The 12,553-nt window shown below is 43.2% G+C and overlaps 2 protein-coding genes across 19 annotated transcripts in view; both read left to right on the top strand.

The window, feature by feature from the left end:
- LOC135483421 (mediator of RNA polymerase II transcription subunit 15-like) overlaps positions 1-10,026 on the top strand; it is a 30,551-nt gene extending 20,525 nt beyond the window's left edge. For all 14 annotated transcript variants that reach the window (XM_064764322.1, XM_064764321.1, XM_064764320.1 and 11 more), the window contains one exon: positions 9,483-10,026. In XM_064764322.1, coding sequence (XP_064620392.1) covers positions 9,483-9,524 — 42 coding nt within the window. In that variant the 3' untranslated portion in view covers positions 9,525-10,026. The remainder of the gene's footprint in view (positions 1-9,482) is intronic.
- Positions 10,027-11,569: 1,543 nt separating this feature from the next.
- LOC135483420 (calcium-transporting ATPase sarcoplasmic/endoplasmic reticulum type-like) overlaps positions 11,570-12,553 on the top strand; it is a 34,679-nt gene continuing 33,695 nt past the window's right edge. For all 5 annotated transcript variants that reach the window (XM_064764315.1, XM_064764314.1, XM_064764317.1 and 2 more), the window contains exons 1-2: positions 11,570-11,879; positions 12,240-12,257. In XM_064764315.1, the coding sequence (XP_064620385.1) occupies positions 11,762-11,879; positions 12,240-12,257 (136 nt within the window). In that variant the 5' untranslated portion in view covers positions 11,570-11,761. The remainder of the gene's footprint in view (positions 11,880-12,239; positions 12,258-12,553) is intronic.

Raw genomic sequence — 12,553 nt, 5'->3', positions numbered from 1 at the left:
AGGCTTCTCCTCCCGTAGAACCTTGGACAAGGCACTTTTCATTTCTTGGCACACCTCTGTCAAGATATCTTTGCACACATATAATGATGTTTGTTATTTTTGGCAAGGTACTACTGTAGTTCTGTGGTTGCATACTTTTCTGTCTTAAATACATCTCTAATGATGGTCTTCCTCACTCTAAAGCATGCAGAGATCTCTTGTATACTTGGTATATGAAACCACTGCCAGTAAACATTTATATACCTGTTTCCACTTGCCCTCAGCTTATACCATCTCGGAGGCTTGGTTGTATATAACTTTGTCTGTAAATCAGTTTGTCATCCATATTACTTGTTGAAACTGCCTCCAATATCACCTCATGTCCTACAACTCGAGCTGGGCAAAATATTTCAACTTATCTCCAAGTGAGATTGCTCAGAAGATAACAATCTTGACCTACTTTTCATGGTCATCAAAAACTGCAATTTGTCATTGTTCACGGATCCTCAGACTAGGTAGCAGGAGTTGAGGTTCTCTCTCACGGATCCTCAGACTAGGTAGCAGGAGTTGAGGTTCTCTCTCACGGATCCTCAGACTAGGTAGTAGGAGTTGAGGTTCTCTCTCACGGATCCTCAGACTAGGTAGCAGGAGTTGAGGTTCTCTCTCACGGATCCTCAGACTAGGTAGCAGGAGCTGAGGTTCTCTCTCACGGATCCTCAGACTAGGTAGCAGGAGTTGAGGTTCTCTCTCACGGATCCTCAGACTAGGTAGCAGGAGTTGAGGTTCTCTCTCACGGATCCTCAGACTAGGTAGCAGGAGTTGAGGTTCTCTCTCACGGATCCTCAGACTAGGTAGCAGGAGTTGTGGTTCTCTCTCACGGATCCTCAGACTAGGTAGCAGGAGTTGAGGTTCTCTCTCACGGATCCTCAGACTAGGTAGCAGGAGTTGTGGTTCTCTCTCACGGATCCTCAGACTAGGTAGCAGGAGTTGAGGTTCTCTCTCACGGATCCTCAGACTAGGTAGCAGGAGTTGAGGTTCTCTCTCACGGATCCTCAGACTAGGTAGCAGGAGTTGTGGTTCTCTCTCACGGATCCTCAGACTAGGTAGCAGGAGTTGAGGTTCTCTCTCACGGATCCTCAGACTAGGTAGCAGGAGTTGTGGTTCTCTCTCACTGCTGAAGCTAACAAATCCAAACATAAGTACAGCTTACCTAGAACTATTTAAAAGCCTAGGAGGCTTTTCCGTCATATCTTAGCCATTGACGTAGGAAGAGCAGATAGTGCGGGTCAAATTATGATGCATCATAGATGATTACTTCCTGACTTAAAACGTTATGTTTGATGTGAAGGATTGAGAAGGTTGCGCAATTACAAGTTTGGATGATTGGCTGGAAGCTTCTTCTTCAAGGCTTACTCGACTTTGAGAACCAGCAAAATAGGGAGTGATCATTATTTATAAGCCAGCCTGTTCCTAGAAAAAAAGCCTTGTCCAAAGTCGCACCCTCTCTGGTGTAGGCATAGACTGTCAACAAGTGGAATTTCTTCGATGAAATATTAGATGATGTCTATTAGGCAGGTCAATAACGAGGTGGCATTGAATTGGTTTAGTCGTTATAAGCCACAGTGCCCGGGATGCACTCACTTTTGCGTATGGCCTACCATTTATCCAAATATAACCACCACCCTAGGATCGAGGGGCTGTGTATTGTGAATTGCAAAAGAACATAGAGATGATAGTTCATGGAGTTGGCACAAGCCAACAGAATTCTTATTCCCAGTGTTGAAATTAGCTTTTTCCAGTTTCAAAACCAGCTGACTTCTGTTTTTATAACTATCTTAAGTTCAATCAGGTACATACAGGTATAGGGTAGAAATGACTGTTTGTTCTTTGCCAAAAGATATGTTTTTGGAAGACCATACACCCGCTGGCCGGGCCAGGGGTTTGGAGGAAGGTTTGCAGACTTATTAAAACTTCTAAGTGCTAATCAACCTTATTGCCAAAGCCTTGTTCCAATTCTCAATTCTGATGGCCTTCATAATCTAAATGCCTTGGCCAAAGTGTTTACCACTGTCCAGAGAATGAGAACTTGAGATGCGACAGGAAACATAGAGAGAGAAACCAATGTTTCCAGTGAGAAAGACCATTGTACCAGGCACTGATTCTGTGTTGGCCTCATGTAGATTCAAGGGATCATGCAAACTAAGCTTGAACTATTTGCTAAGACGTAAGCAAGGTAGGGCAATCAGTGTTTTTAACATGAACTTGTCGGCTAGTTGGCTGGGAAGATGTGTTATCAAACTGTGGAGTTTCTTCAAGTGATCTACATGCCACGTTTGAGGCAAGTTGCTGCCGTCAGAGTGGTTAAGTCATCTCGGCTAGACTGCCAGGCTTGACGTCACGATCCACACCAGGTATCGCAATGGTTATTCTCGGCTACCACCTAAAAATACTCTGCTCTTACACAGCTAGATCATGATTGAGAAATTTCTCCGTCCAACAACTAATCCTCACAAAGCTACATTCCGCTAATAATGGAATGTTTGGCTACTTTTTGCTTATCAGTTGAAGTGTGGTGGAAAGATTGCGGTGGATCGATGCCTTGATCTCATGACGGCCATGCAAAGTCTTCGTGGGCTTGAAATTGGACAAAATAGAAAACGACTATGGAATCTTTCATGGGATATACTCCGACTGGGTGGAGTATAGATCAGACCAGAGAAGTTGAGGGGGCTCAGTGTGCATGTTGGTGGCAAAGTGTAAGGGTGTCCATCTCAGGGAGTCGAGGGTTCAAGACCAGGTCCATTACTGTACTCCAGCAGAGCTAACATATGCTGTCCTAAGGGAAATACCAAGGCTGCCACCTGTTCATGTGTTGCCTTCCTGGAGGCCAGGATTAGTTACAGTATTGGTAAACTAACGGCTGACCAGACACAGCCAGGAGGGTAAACTTCCACCCAGGTGTGTTCTCATCTGGTTGGAGTATGTTGCAGCGCATTCTGTGAATTGCTGCAAATTAGAGACAGAGTTGATCATCTCTGCAGCTTCTGTTAACCAGAGTTTCCACCAACTTTCTGTTGTTAAACAGTTAGCAGACTCTTGTCAAACCGCCAGTTACCGGTTGCTGAATGCAGGCTTTCTTATCGAGCTCTGTTAACATTGTTAGGCCTACCTTGTACATACTGATATCTGTGTGGGATTGGGTTTCCTTTAAAACCCTGCTACATGTCATTATCGACTAGACATTCCTCCCATAACAACTTTACATTAACAAGATTAATGGGGGGGGGGGGGGGGAAGAGCTGAGGGAGTTGGTGAGGAGGGGCCTGATGGGAAACTACATGTAGGTATCTCCTACTAAACGATTGAAGTCCATCTCACTTTTGACTTTTGTACAACGCTGGTAAATGTTCACGATTCACCAGCTCACTGACTGAAAAAGGTCACAGCCGACCCTGCTGATACAAAAACATGTTTCCACTGTGTACACTGTCTCCTTTCGTGTTTCGAGGGTTGATCGCTCATTTCCTCCTATTGTTGTTTTGACCCATGTTTTACCTCTGATGAAACAATTGCTGATTGTGTCTCTTAGCTCTCATCAATCACGAGACGGAAAAATCAATCAAATGACATCATGTGTCTGAGTGAGAGTTCAAAGCTTTAGGACAGCAACCACACACACACAGGCTGAGTCAGGAATGAGAGAGGGCGCTAGCTGTATCTAAAAGTCCTTGTCAGTTTCAAAGATTGGTCTGAGCTGGGGAGGGGGCCGGGAGGGGAGGAGGCCTCCCATAACAAAGCAGATTTAGAGCCCACTTGAAGATAACTTATCTAAGGTGCAACAACCCAACTCTAGGTTCAAGACATTGCTGTATTATCACCAAGTTGGTAGGCCATCACACCAACAAGTATCGCTAGCTACTCATGGTCTGTTCACCCAGATAGGTGACCTTCATGCTGACATGTTTTCCTCCCTCTCGTCTAAAGTGAGTGGTTCCTGACCTGCACACTTTGCCAAGCAGAGTTACAGAAATTAGCTGAAAAACTCGTGTCTGGGAATGAGATACCTGCTGTAATGCCATAATTACTTCTTGCAGTTTCATCGCGATAACAATATCTAGCTTGATATTTCCAGTTCTTGACTTCTCAGTCAGATTGGCCTCGTCCGATCAAAAAGATTGGCCGCCGATATCCAGTACTGAAAATGAACAAGAAGTCGTCAAGTGACGCTTTAAACAGCTTCGCCTCAGTATTGCAAGATGAATCAATGCTTGAGACAAGAATAGAAGCAACATGGCTGCAGCAGGCTTTGAGCTCCTCTAAGTGTTTGGGTATTTACTGGTGGCTAGTTTATCTGAGTTTCACTAACAAAGGCTTTAGGAAGCAGATAGATGTAGTTACCTGGAAGTGGTAAGAAATGAAGCAATGCTCATGAAAGAGCAGCTGTTAGCAGAGGATTGGCCATCAGACTCTACCCAACTACAGAACAACTCAGTTTAACCAGATTCATACTATCGCATCATGAATCTTGCTGTTGATTGCATGAATATTTCAGACCTAAAAACATAAGTTTATCATGTATGCTTTCATCAATAACTTGTTAGTGAAAAGTTTTTTTGCCTGAAAAAACAAAAAGTCAATGTGTGGCTGCCTTTAGTCTTGAAAATAGGCATAGGTGGTTGGTTGATGAGGCACCTGTGTAGCATCAGTCATCATGAAAATACTCCCAACCACTTCAAGGTAGCTAGTATCACGTAGGTGTTACAAGCCGACCAGATAGGTCCAACAAGCCAGAGCTCAAGGACGGGCAGGATGAAATATGGGTGGCTGCTGGCTACCCTCATAAGTTATACATTCTACAAGATCTTCATCAGAGTAGCCTGATCTGTGTATCACACACTTGCCTGCCAGTTGAGAACTAGAATTGTATCGATGATTTCAGAAGTTTGCCAGGCCAAACGCGATTGCAAGAAACATCATGTTGCAATCATAATATCTTGTTTGCTTGAAGCAGACGTCCTCCTGTCATGAGAAGCAGACGTCCTTTTGTCATGAGAAGCAGACGTCCTCCTGTCATGAGAAGCAGACGTCCTCCTGTCATGAGAAGCAGACGTCCTCCTGTCATGAGAATCATTGTCACAATACCTTATCACCGCTTCAGGTCTTCCGACAAAAAATAATAGGCTATTATATTGAGGAAATAATGTGATATTCCTCATCGTGTCTTATTACATCCACTGCTTCCTGTGCCGCAACGATTACATCTATCAATCGTCATGGCAACGGAGTGAGTCGACCCTTGGAAAGCGATCAGTGGGAACATTCCAGCGTCATTGGTTTATTTGACAAGTGGCTCATGATCAAATATGGGCAGAATTTGAAATGAGTTCTTGCTACTAACTCATGTGTTGCTATATTGTTGATTCTGTTTTGGAGGGGATAGCAGCTTCAGCTGGTTGGAATTGACACAATCTCACTGTGGGCCTACTTAAGTTTAATTGTTTAATCAGCATGTCTTATGATGCTGATAGTTGAGATTCTGATTCTCGTCTCTGACGTTTGATTACTAGAGTGGAGGCTTCGAATCAGAAGTGTCTTGTACCGTCATACTTATTGAACCACTTTCAGCCATCCATCACAAATGTATTCATGCTGAATTCCTGAATCTCCATTTCCACGCACCTCCCAGCCCCAGAGGTCGTCTTGACATTTCACACGTGCCAATATCTCTTTGATAAATCATCCGTTGTAACATTAATCCCACCTCCAGCAGAGCGATTAGTTTCCCTGTCGTCACGGTGATTAAGATCAATGTCATCAGTTTGTCGGTTGCACCAGTTAATAGCATACGAAATGCATTGGTTCCTCTCGTAAATTTAGCATGGAGTCGATAATGACCTGATGATATGCCACGTCAGCCCTCCTATAAACTGCCCCCAGCTCTTCTCACATTGCCACCAGGAGAAGCCACCCATTGTCTCACTTTCAACCATCATCATCATCATCATTATCAAATAGATTGAACATTGTCATTTGACGTGGTCTAAAGTGCATGAATTAGGTTTCCCCTTGTAAATGCACACTTACACATAATGTAATCAGCCTCGTTTGATGTCGAATGCCATCTACATTTCTATTTTCATGTCACACATGTTACTCAGGTGGATATTGTAAGGTTAGCTGTTATAACCACATAATAGGCACCTCCTCTGCAGTGTTTATTCATATCAAACTCTCTGAAACAAACATCTTCGATCATTGATGTATCAATGATGTATCATATAAATTTGCATATTTCAAGTTTGGCAAACAATTAATGTTTACATTTCAAAGGAGTTCTCGTTTATCGTTATTGTGGCTAGGAGCAATTATAGCAAACACAACTTTTCCTATTTATCTGGTTGTTAACCTAATAGTGGTTCAGATGATTTCGTTCCAACATTTGATTTACATACGAAAAGTTTAATGAGCTTGGCTGATTTCACCTCTTCTTACCTTTCTGAACTGCTATGTACTATACCTGTTGAAACAAGATCGGGGTGAAGGGCAAACACTGTTGCTTGGCTCTTCTCATATGTTTTGAATATCAATTTGTCGTTCTTTTTGACCAAGTAACTGTGTTCACCGATGTGTGGTGAAATAGTAAAGAGGAATGTGTTGGTGGAAACAGATGATGCTCTTCTGTGATGGCATTAGCTTGAGAAGGGTTAATCAGGTAGAGCTAGATTGTGTGCAGATCAATAGGTCTCTTATGCTCACTTAAGGATTTGACTCTTGGAGACAAACCTGTGTGGAACTTGAAGATAATATGGATTCATCAAGCAAGGAATTCTCTCAACATGAGTTCTTGTCTTATCTATGAGAGATGGTAACCTCACTGCATTGTCAGAAGGTCTCAGCTTGCTGAACGGTAATGTGTTGATGGGGTGAAAGATGAAAGCCCCTTATCATGAAGTGGTTGATATCAGGGAACAAATGTAGATTAACTCATTATGAAATCAAACACTTGATGTCTCATTCTTCAACCACTGTTTACTTCTCACTTGTGAAATGGGACTCTTATGGCAATAGTTTCCAAGGGAAAGAAGCTTTTAGTCATCATGGCTTTGCAATGTTTGTGTAGCATTCTCCATTGTTAGTATCAGGTCTCCAGGAAGAAAGAGCTGTCAAAAAAGTAGTTACAAGAGCTTGCATTAGGCGACAAAGTCTGGAACAGACCTGGTTTCCAACTATCACGAAGTCTCAATCGATGAAACCTGCCCATGCCACTTGAGCTTGACTTTAGGGGAGGGAAGTGACTACGAGACCCACCATCCAACTATCACCAAGTCTCAATCGATGAAACCTGCCCATGCCACTTGAGCTTGACTTTAGGGGAGGGAAGTGACTACGAGACCGACCATCCAACTATCACCAAGTCTCAATCGATGAAACCTGCCCATGCCACTTGAGCTTGACTTTAGGGGAGGGAAGTGTCTACGAGACCCACCATCCAACTATCACCAAGTCTCAATCGATGAAACCTGCCCATGCCACTTGAGCTTGACTTTAGGGGAGGGAAGTGACTACGAGACCCACCATCCAACTATCACCAAGTCTCAATCGATGAAACCTGCCCATGCCACTTGAGCTTGACTTTAGTGGAGGGAAGTGACTACGAGACCCACCATCCAACTATCACGAAGTCTCAATCGATGAAACCTGCCCATGCCACTTGAGCTTGACTTTAGGGGAGGGAAGTGACTACGAGACCCACCATCCAACTATCACCAAGTCTCAATCGATGAAACCTGCCCATGCCACTTGAGCTTGACTTTAGGGGAGGGAAGTGACTACGAGACCCACCATCCAACTATCACCAAGTCTCAATCGATGAAACCTGCCCATGCCACTTGAGCTTGACTTTAGGGGAGGGAAGTGACTACGAGACCGACCAGTGTTTTAACACCCAGTCGTTGATCTCTCAGGAACTTGTGGCAGGCTCGTCCACTGATCGGCCGCCATATTCAACTGATACGCCACAATTGGTAGAACTGTGGTTGGTAAGTCTTCCTAGTCACAACCTGACAGAAGTTCAATATATAGTAATTAGATTGAATAGAGAGAAGTGGATACCTCAATAAATCGATGATACCGTTGGAAGCTCAAGCTTATCTGTCAATGCCAGAAGACTCTCGGTCAATATTGGGCGAATGAGAAGATAATATTCAAGTTGAGGCTCATTAAAGATGTGCGTTAAGGACAATGGTCTAATCCAAAGGCAGTGCTGCTGGTGATGATCTGGTGTTGTGACGACAATTTCCTCAGATTCTCAGCTTCAAACAACACTTGTTAACCACAGCACCCCCAGCCAAGAAAAGCCATTACAGTTTTCATTAAAATGATTCCAGCAAACTTTACCTTGATCTTTTAAAATGCACCAGTTGCAGACCAGGGTAAGATGACCTAGAAGTCTACCTTTGGGATGATATCATGCATTGCGGACATGATCAGTTAAAGTATAGCTTCTCTCCTGGCTGGCTCTTTCCTTCAAAGTATCATAATGTCAACTGATGAACCATTGCCGCTTCAACTATGACAGAGTTGATAGGTAAACCGCGGATTTGAGAATAATGGTTTTGTTGAGTGGTTGTTTCTTATAATGAGGAAATTGTTCGTGAATCTTTCAAAGAATCAACTGGATTTGCAGTTGGCCCTGTTTGTATAGGTGAAAGGGCAGTTGGCCCTGTTTGTATAGGTTGAAGGGCAGTTGGCCCTGTTTGTATAGGTTGAAGGGCAGTTGGCCCTGTTTGTATAGGTTGAAGGGCAGTTGGCCCTGTTTGTATAGGTTGAAGGGCAGTTGGCCCTGTTTGTATAGGTTGAAGGGCAGTTGGCCCTGTTTGTATAGGTTGAAGGATTCGCTCCTCTTTCCCCCATCTACAAGCAGTTTCTTGTTCCTCTCACGTGTTAGGCATGAGGATATGCTGTTACATTACGTGCACTGAATTAACCATTGGTAGGTCTGTTGGTTCTGGGACTTTCCAAACGTTTGTTGTGTTGAATCAAGTCAAAAGGACATTCTTGAAATGCATGCGATACCGGTCTAGAGCAAACTTGCTAGTTATGAGAATCTTTGGCTGAAGATAACGTATCTTTTACAGGTGTACTCTGCTTTGATTTATATGTTTTGCAGTCACTATCTCTTGCTTCTAACAATAGGCCCAAGTTGTTGTTGCACCAGCAAAACAATGGCTTGTGCATAAGCAGCAAGCTATCCTGTTATGTCTTCATGATTGTTTGATGTGGTTGTGTTGGAGGTCAAATGTGACCGAATTGGACCGAGGACCCGGTGGTGATACCTTATCTACCGAACTCCATTGGATGTGAAAGTCGCTTCTGCCAAGGCCGATGACCACCATCTTGTTTTCAGAGTCCCCTGTTGTCTCCCTTCTACAGGCCAAGAGTGTGTACCACTGGTTGCTCATCATCAGCCTTAACTTAATATTGCCTTCTGTTTCTCTTTGCAGGAAATGAGTGTGCGACAAGCATGTGCATCAGCATCAGCATGACGGAGAGACAACTGTGCTCGCTGAGTGGAGAGTGCTGCTAGAATCAAGGATACCAATGGCTATCAGCATCTTACCACAACAGTAACAGGCAGTCATTCTTGAGGAGGGATGTTATCATCTCATGGCCTGCTCGGCCAAGATCTCGAGAAGACGTGCAGCCACAATCCAGTGTTGGCTTCCCGGGAAGACCATGCTTCATGTTACATGAGGTTGCTTACATTATTCATGGAAATGCTGAATAGCCAAGCCCCAGCCAATTTGCTTGTGTGACATTGGGCTTGAGCAGCGCAGCTTGCTGAAAATGATACCAGATGATAGAAAAGGATGTCTTCAACTAGAAACTGCTAGTCTTTCTTAACTGAGGGTCGATTGGTCATTAAACTATAGACTGACCCTCTACTGTCCAATTCTAATGCATCGCATGTATGGAAAGTGAACTTAGGAAGTATTTGTAGATATTGTACAAATTGAAGTCAAATAAAATATATATTTCTTTTTTAAAGACGCTTCTTCCTTTGTTTGTCCAGTAGTCATGATTGAATACACTCCTCAATTCCATTGTGAAGACACGAAGTCCAGGTTGCATAGACTTGCAGCACAGATAAGAGGTGTCTCTATAGCCATGGCAAAGGACCAGGTTCTCAGTCAACCGATGCACCAGCTAGAGTGAAGACAATATCTTCCTTGACTAGTCATGAGGGCAAGGTTGCACCGGTCCATCCATTCAGTACAGTTTGGTAGAACAGGATGACAGATATGTCTTTGAGTTCTGGGTTCACTGAATACACCTGGAACAGAAAGTGAAGAGAGCTTCTCGTGGATGCACCCATACAAGACTAGTGGGGCCAGATCCAAAGGCTTATAAATACAGTTCAGCTCAAACCAATAGTAGCAAAGACAAGGAGTCTCTGTTGGTAAACCCACAACAAAGACAAGGGGTCTCTGTTGGTACACTCACAGCAAAGACAAGGGGTCTCTGTTGGTACACCTATAACAATAAAGACAAGAGGTCTCTGTTGCAAGACAAACTGCAGTGACAGGAGATCGGGGTCATGACATGGAAGACAATAGGTCTTCAAAAGTGATCTTGTCCCAGCCATCTGGTTGTGATGTTGTCCATATACCGTAACATACAAGACCAATTTTGGATGGATGGAAATCTGAATCAAATCCTTTGTGGTGCAGCTAGTAGATTATCAGTGGACTGGAGTGGCCGCTGCCCATGACCGCGTGACCACCTGCTGCCATGATAAAACCAAACCTGGAATCATGGTGGTTAGTGTTTGATCTGTTTGTGACAGCTTGGGAGAAATTTTACACCTAATTATTCAATTAGAAACCTCATCTAGCTAAAGGGGACAGAAAAGATGATTTCCCTGGCTAATCTTCCTGAGGCCAACGAGGGAGCAGATCTACCCATCCATATATATATATAGGCTATATATAGAATTTAACTTCTTGGGCCCATGTACCTCAACCGATGTAGAGATATTCTTGACCTTCAATTTCAACGCCTCAGCGTTTAAAAAAAAGAATTATTTGACTTCTCCCAAAACCGATTACACGCGCAATCGGGACAATCTATCCATGGACATTTTAATCTGGGTGAAATTCGTTTTGGTAACCCTAAGCCAAGCCTTGACCCTAAGCGGGAACAAAGAACTGGCGAAATGTTTTGTATTGAATAATGTAAACGTGTGTTTCCTCAGACCACGTGGCAACTAGGCCCTACCAATCATGTGGTCACACATCTCATACACACCAATATAAAGATGACAAAAGAAAGCGAAAAGAAAGTTCGCTTCGACCACGTGTGTAAATCCTTTATCTCTCACAGGCTTTCACAATTCAATTGAATTGAATAAGTAAGCCTCCTCGGAAATCTACTAGTCGCGTCTAAAAGGACTTCGTTGGGCCATTCTAAAGTACCAGTACATGAGAGGTTTGGGGACGGAATCGATCCGAAGCAGGAGTAATTGATTTGGGCGCTACCATTCACTATCTATGCAGCGCTTCACCCCCATTCTCAACAGTCGACTCGCCCACTGCCTTTAGAAAATCAGTACACCAGCAGAACGTATCTGGTGGAAGTACGCAAGAAAAGTCGGCTTGATAAACAGGATTTCAAGCCTCCAAATTTCGCGAGATACTCTGGATAGTACGGGATCGGTGTCTCAAAGGGTCCAACAAAGGGAATTTATGAATTTGAGATAACTGTGGTGTAAAAATTCGGTGCAATGGAGTTTGCACATACAAAAACCTGTCAGGAGGTTGTGAACTATTTTGCAGTTGACGAAGACGTTGGACTAAGCGATGAACAGGTGAAAAGAAATCAAGAAAAATACGGTCCAAATGGTGAGTAAATTCATGTAAAATGATCTTCTGGTATCCATCTACCTCTTAGAACTAAGATCTGTTTGTTTTCGGGTTAAATATATAAGTGAGATCAGTTTTTAGAAGAGGTACGGTTTGCGCTGGTGTCCATTTTCTCAAGTACGTGGTGGTTTACCATACAAGGAATGTACAGCAATACACTACTGAACCATTACACGTATACGCACTGTACATTTGTGCAGGGCTCTGTACATTATCATAGTTCTCTTCAGGAATCGATAAACCGGCAACATATTCTGCTGTGTTCTGTATGAAATACGCATTTTAGGTGATTATTTCGTTTTGAGATCGATTGATCTTTATTTCAACTTCTATTTTCAGAATTACCGGCAGAAGAAGGTGAGTATTAAACTCAGAAAGTGACCCTTTCTGAATTGTGAAGTGTACAGTGAAACTCTACTTTACATTCAACATGGCTGCCACCATGACTGGGCATGAGAGTGGGAATATAAAAGAATGATAGATAGGCCACTTCGAGGTCAAAAAGAAATCAATACATCCAAGTTTCCAGATGAGCGTTTTCGAAAGAAATACAGATGTTGCTGGTTTTGGTAGTTTTCCCCAATCCCACCCATTTGATTGGATCTGGAGATTGATTCATGATGTATCATCTTTAGCCGGCTGTATTTCAGAAT

Source organism: Lineus longissimus, chromosome 2, assembly GCF_910592395.1.
Source record: "Lineus longissimus chromosome 2, tnLinLong1.2, whole genome shotgun sequence".
Taxonomy (NCBI): Eukaryota; Metazoa; Nemertea; class Pilidiophora; order Heteronemertea; family Lineidae; genus Lineus; species Lineus longissimus.
This window is presented reverse-complemented; position numbering and strand designations above follow the sequence as displayed.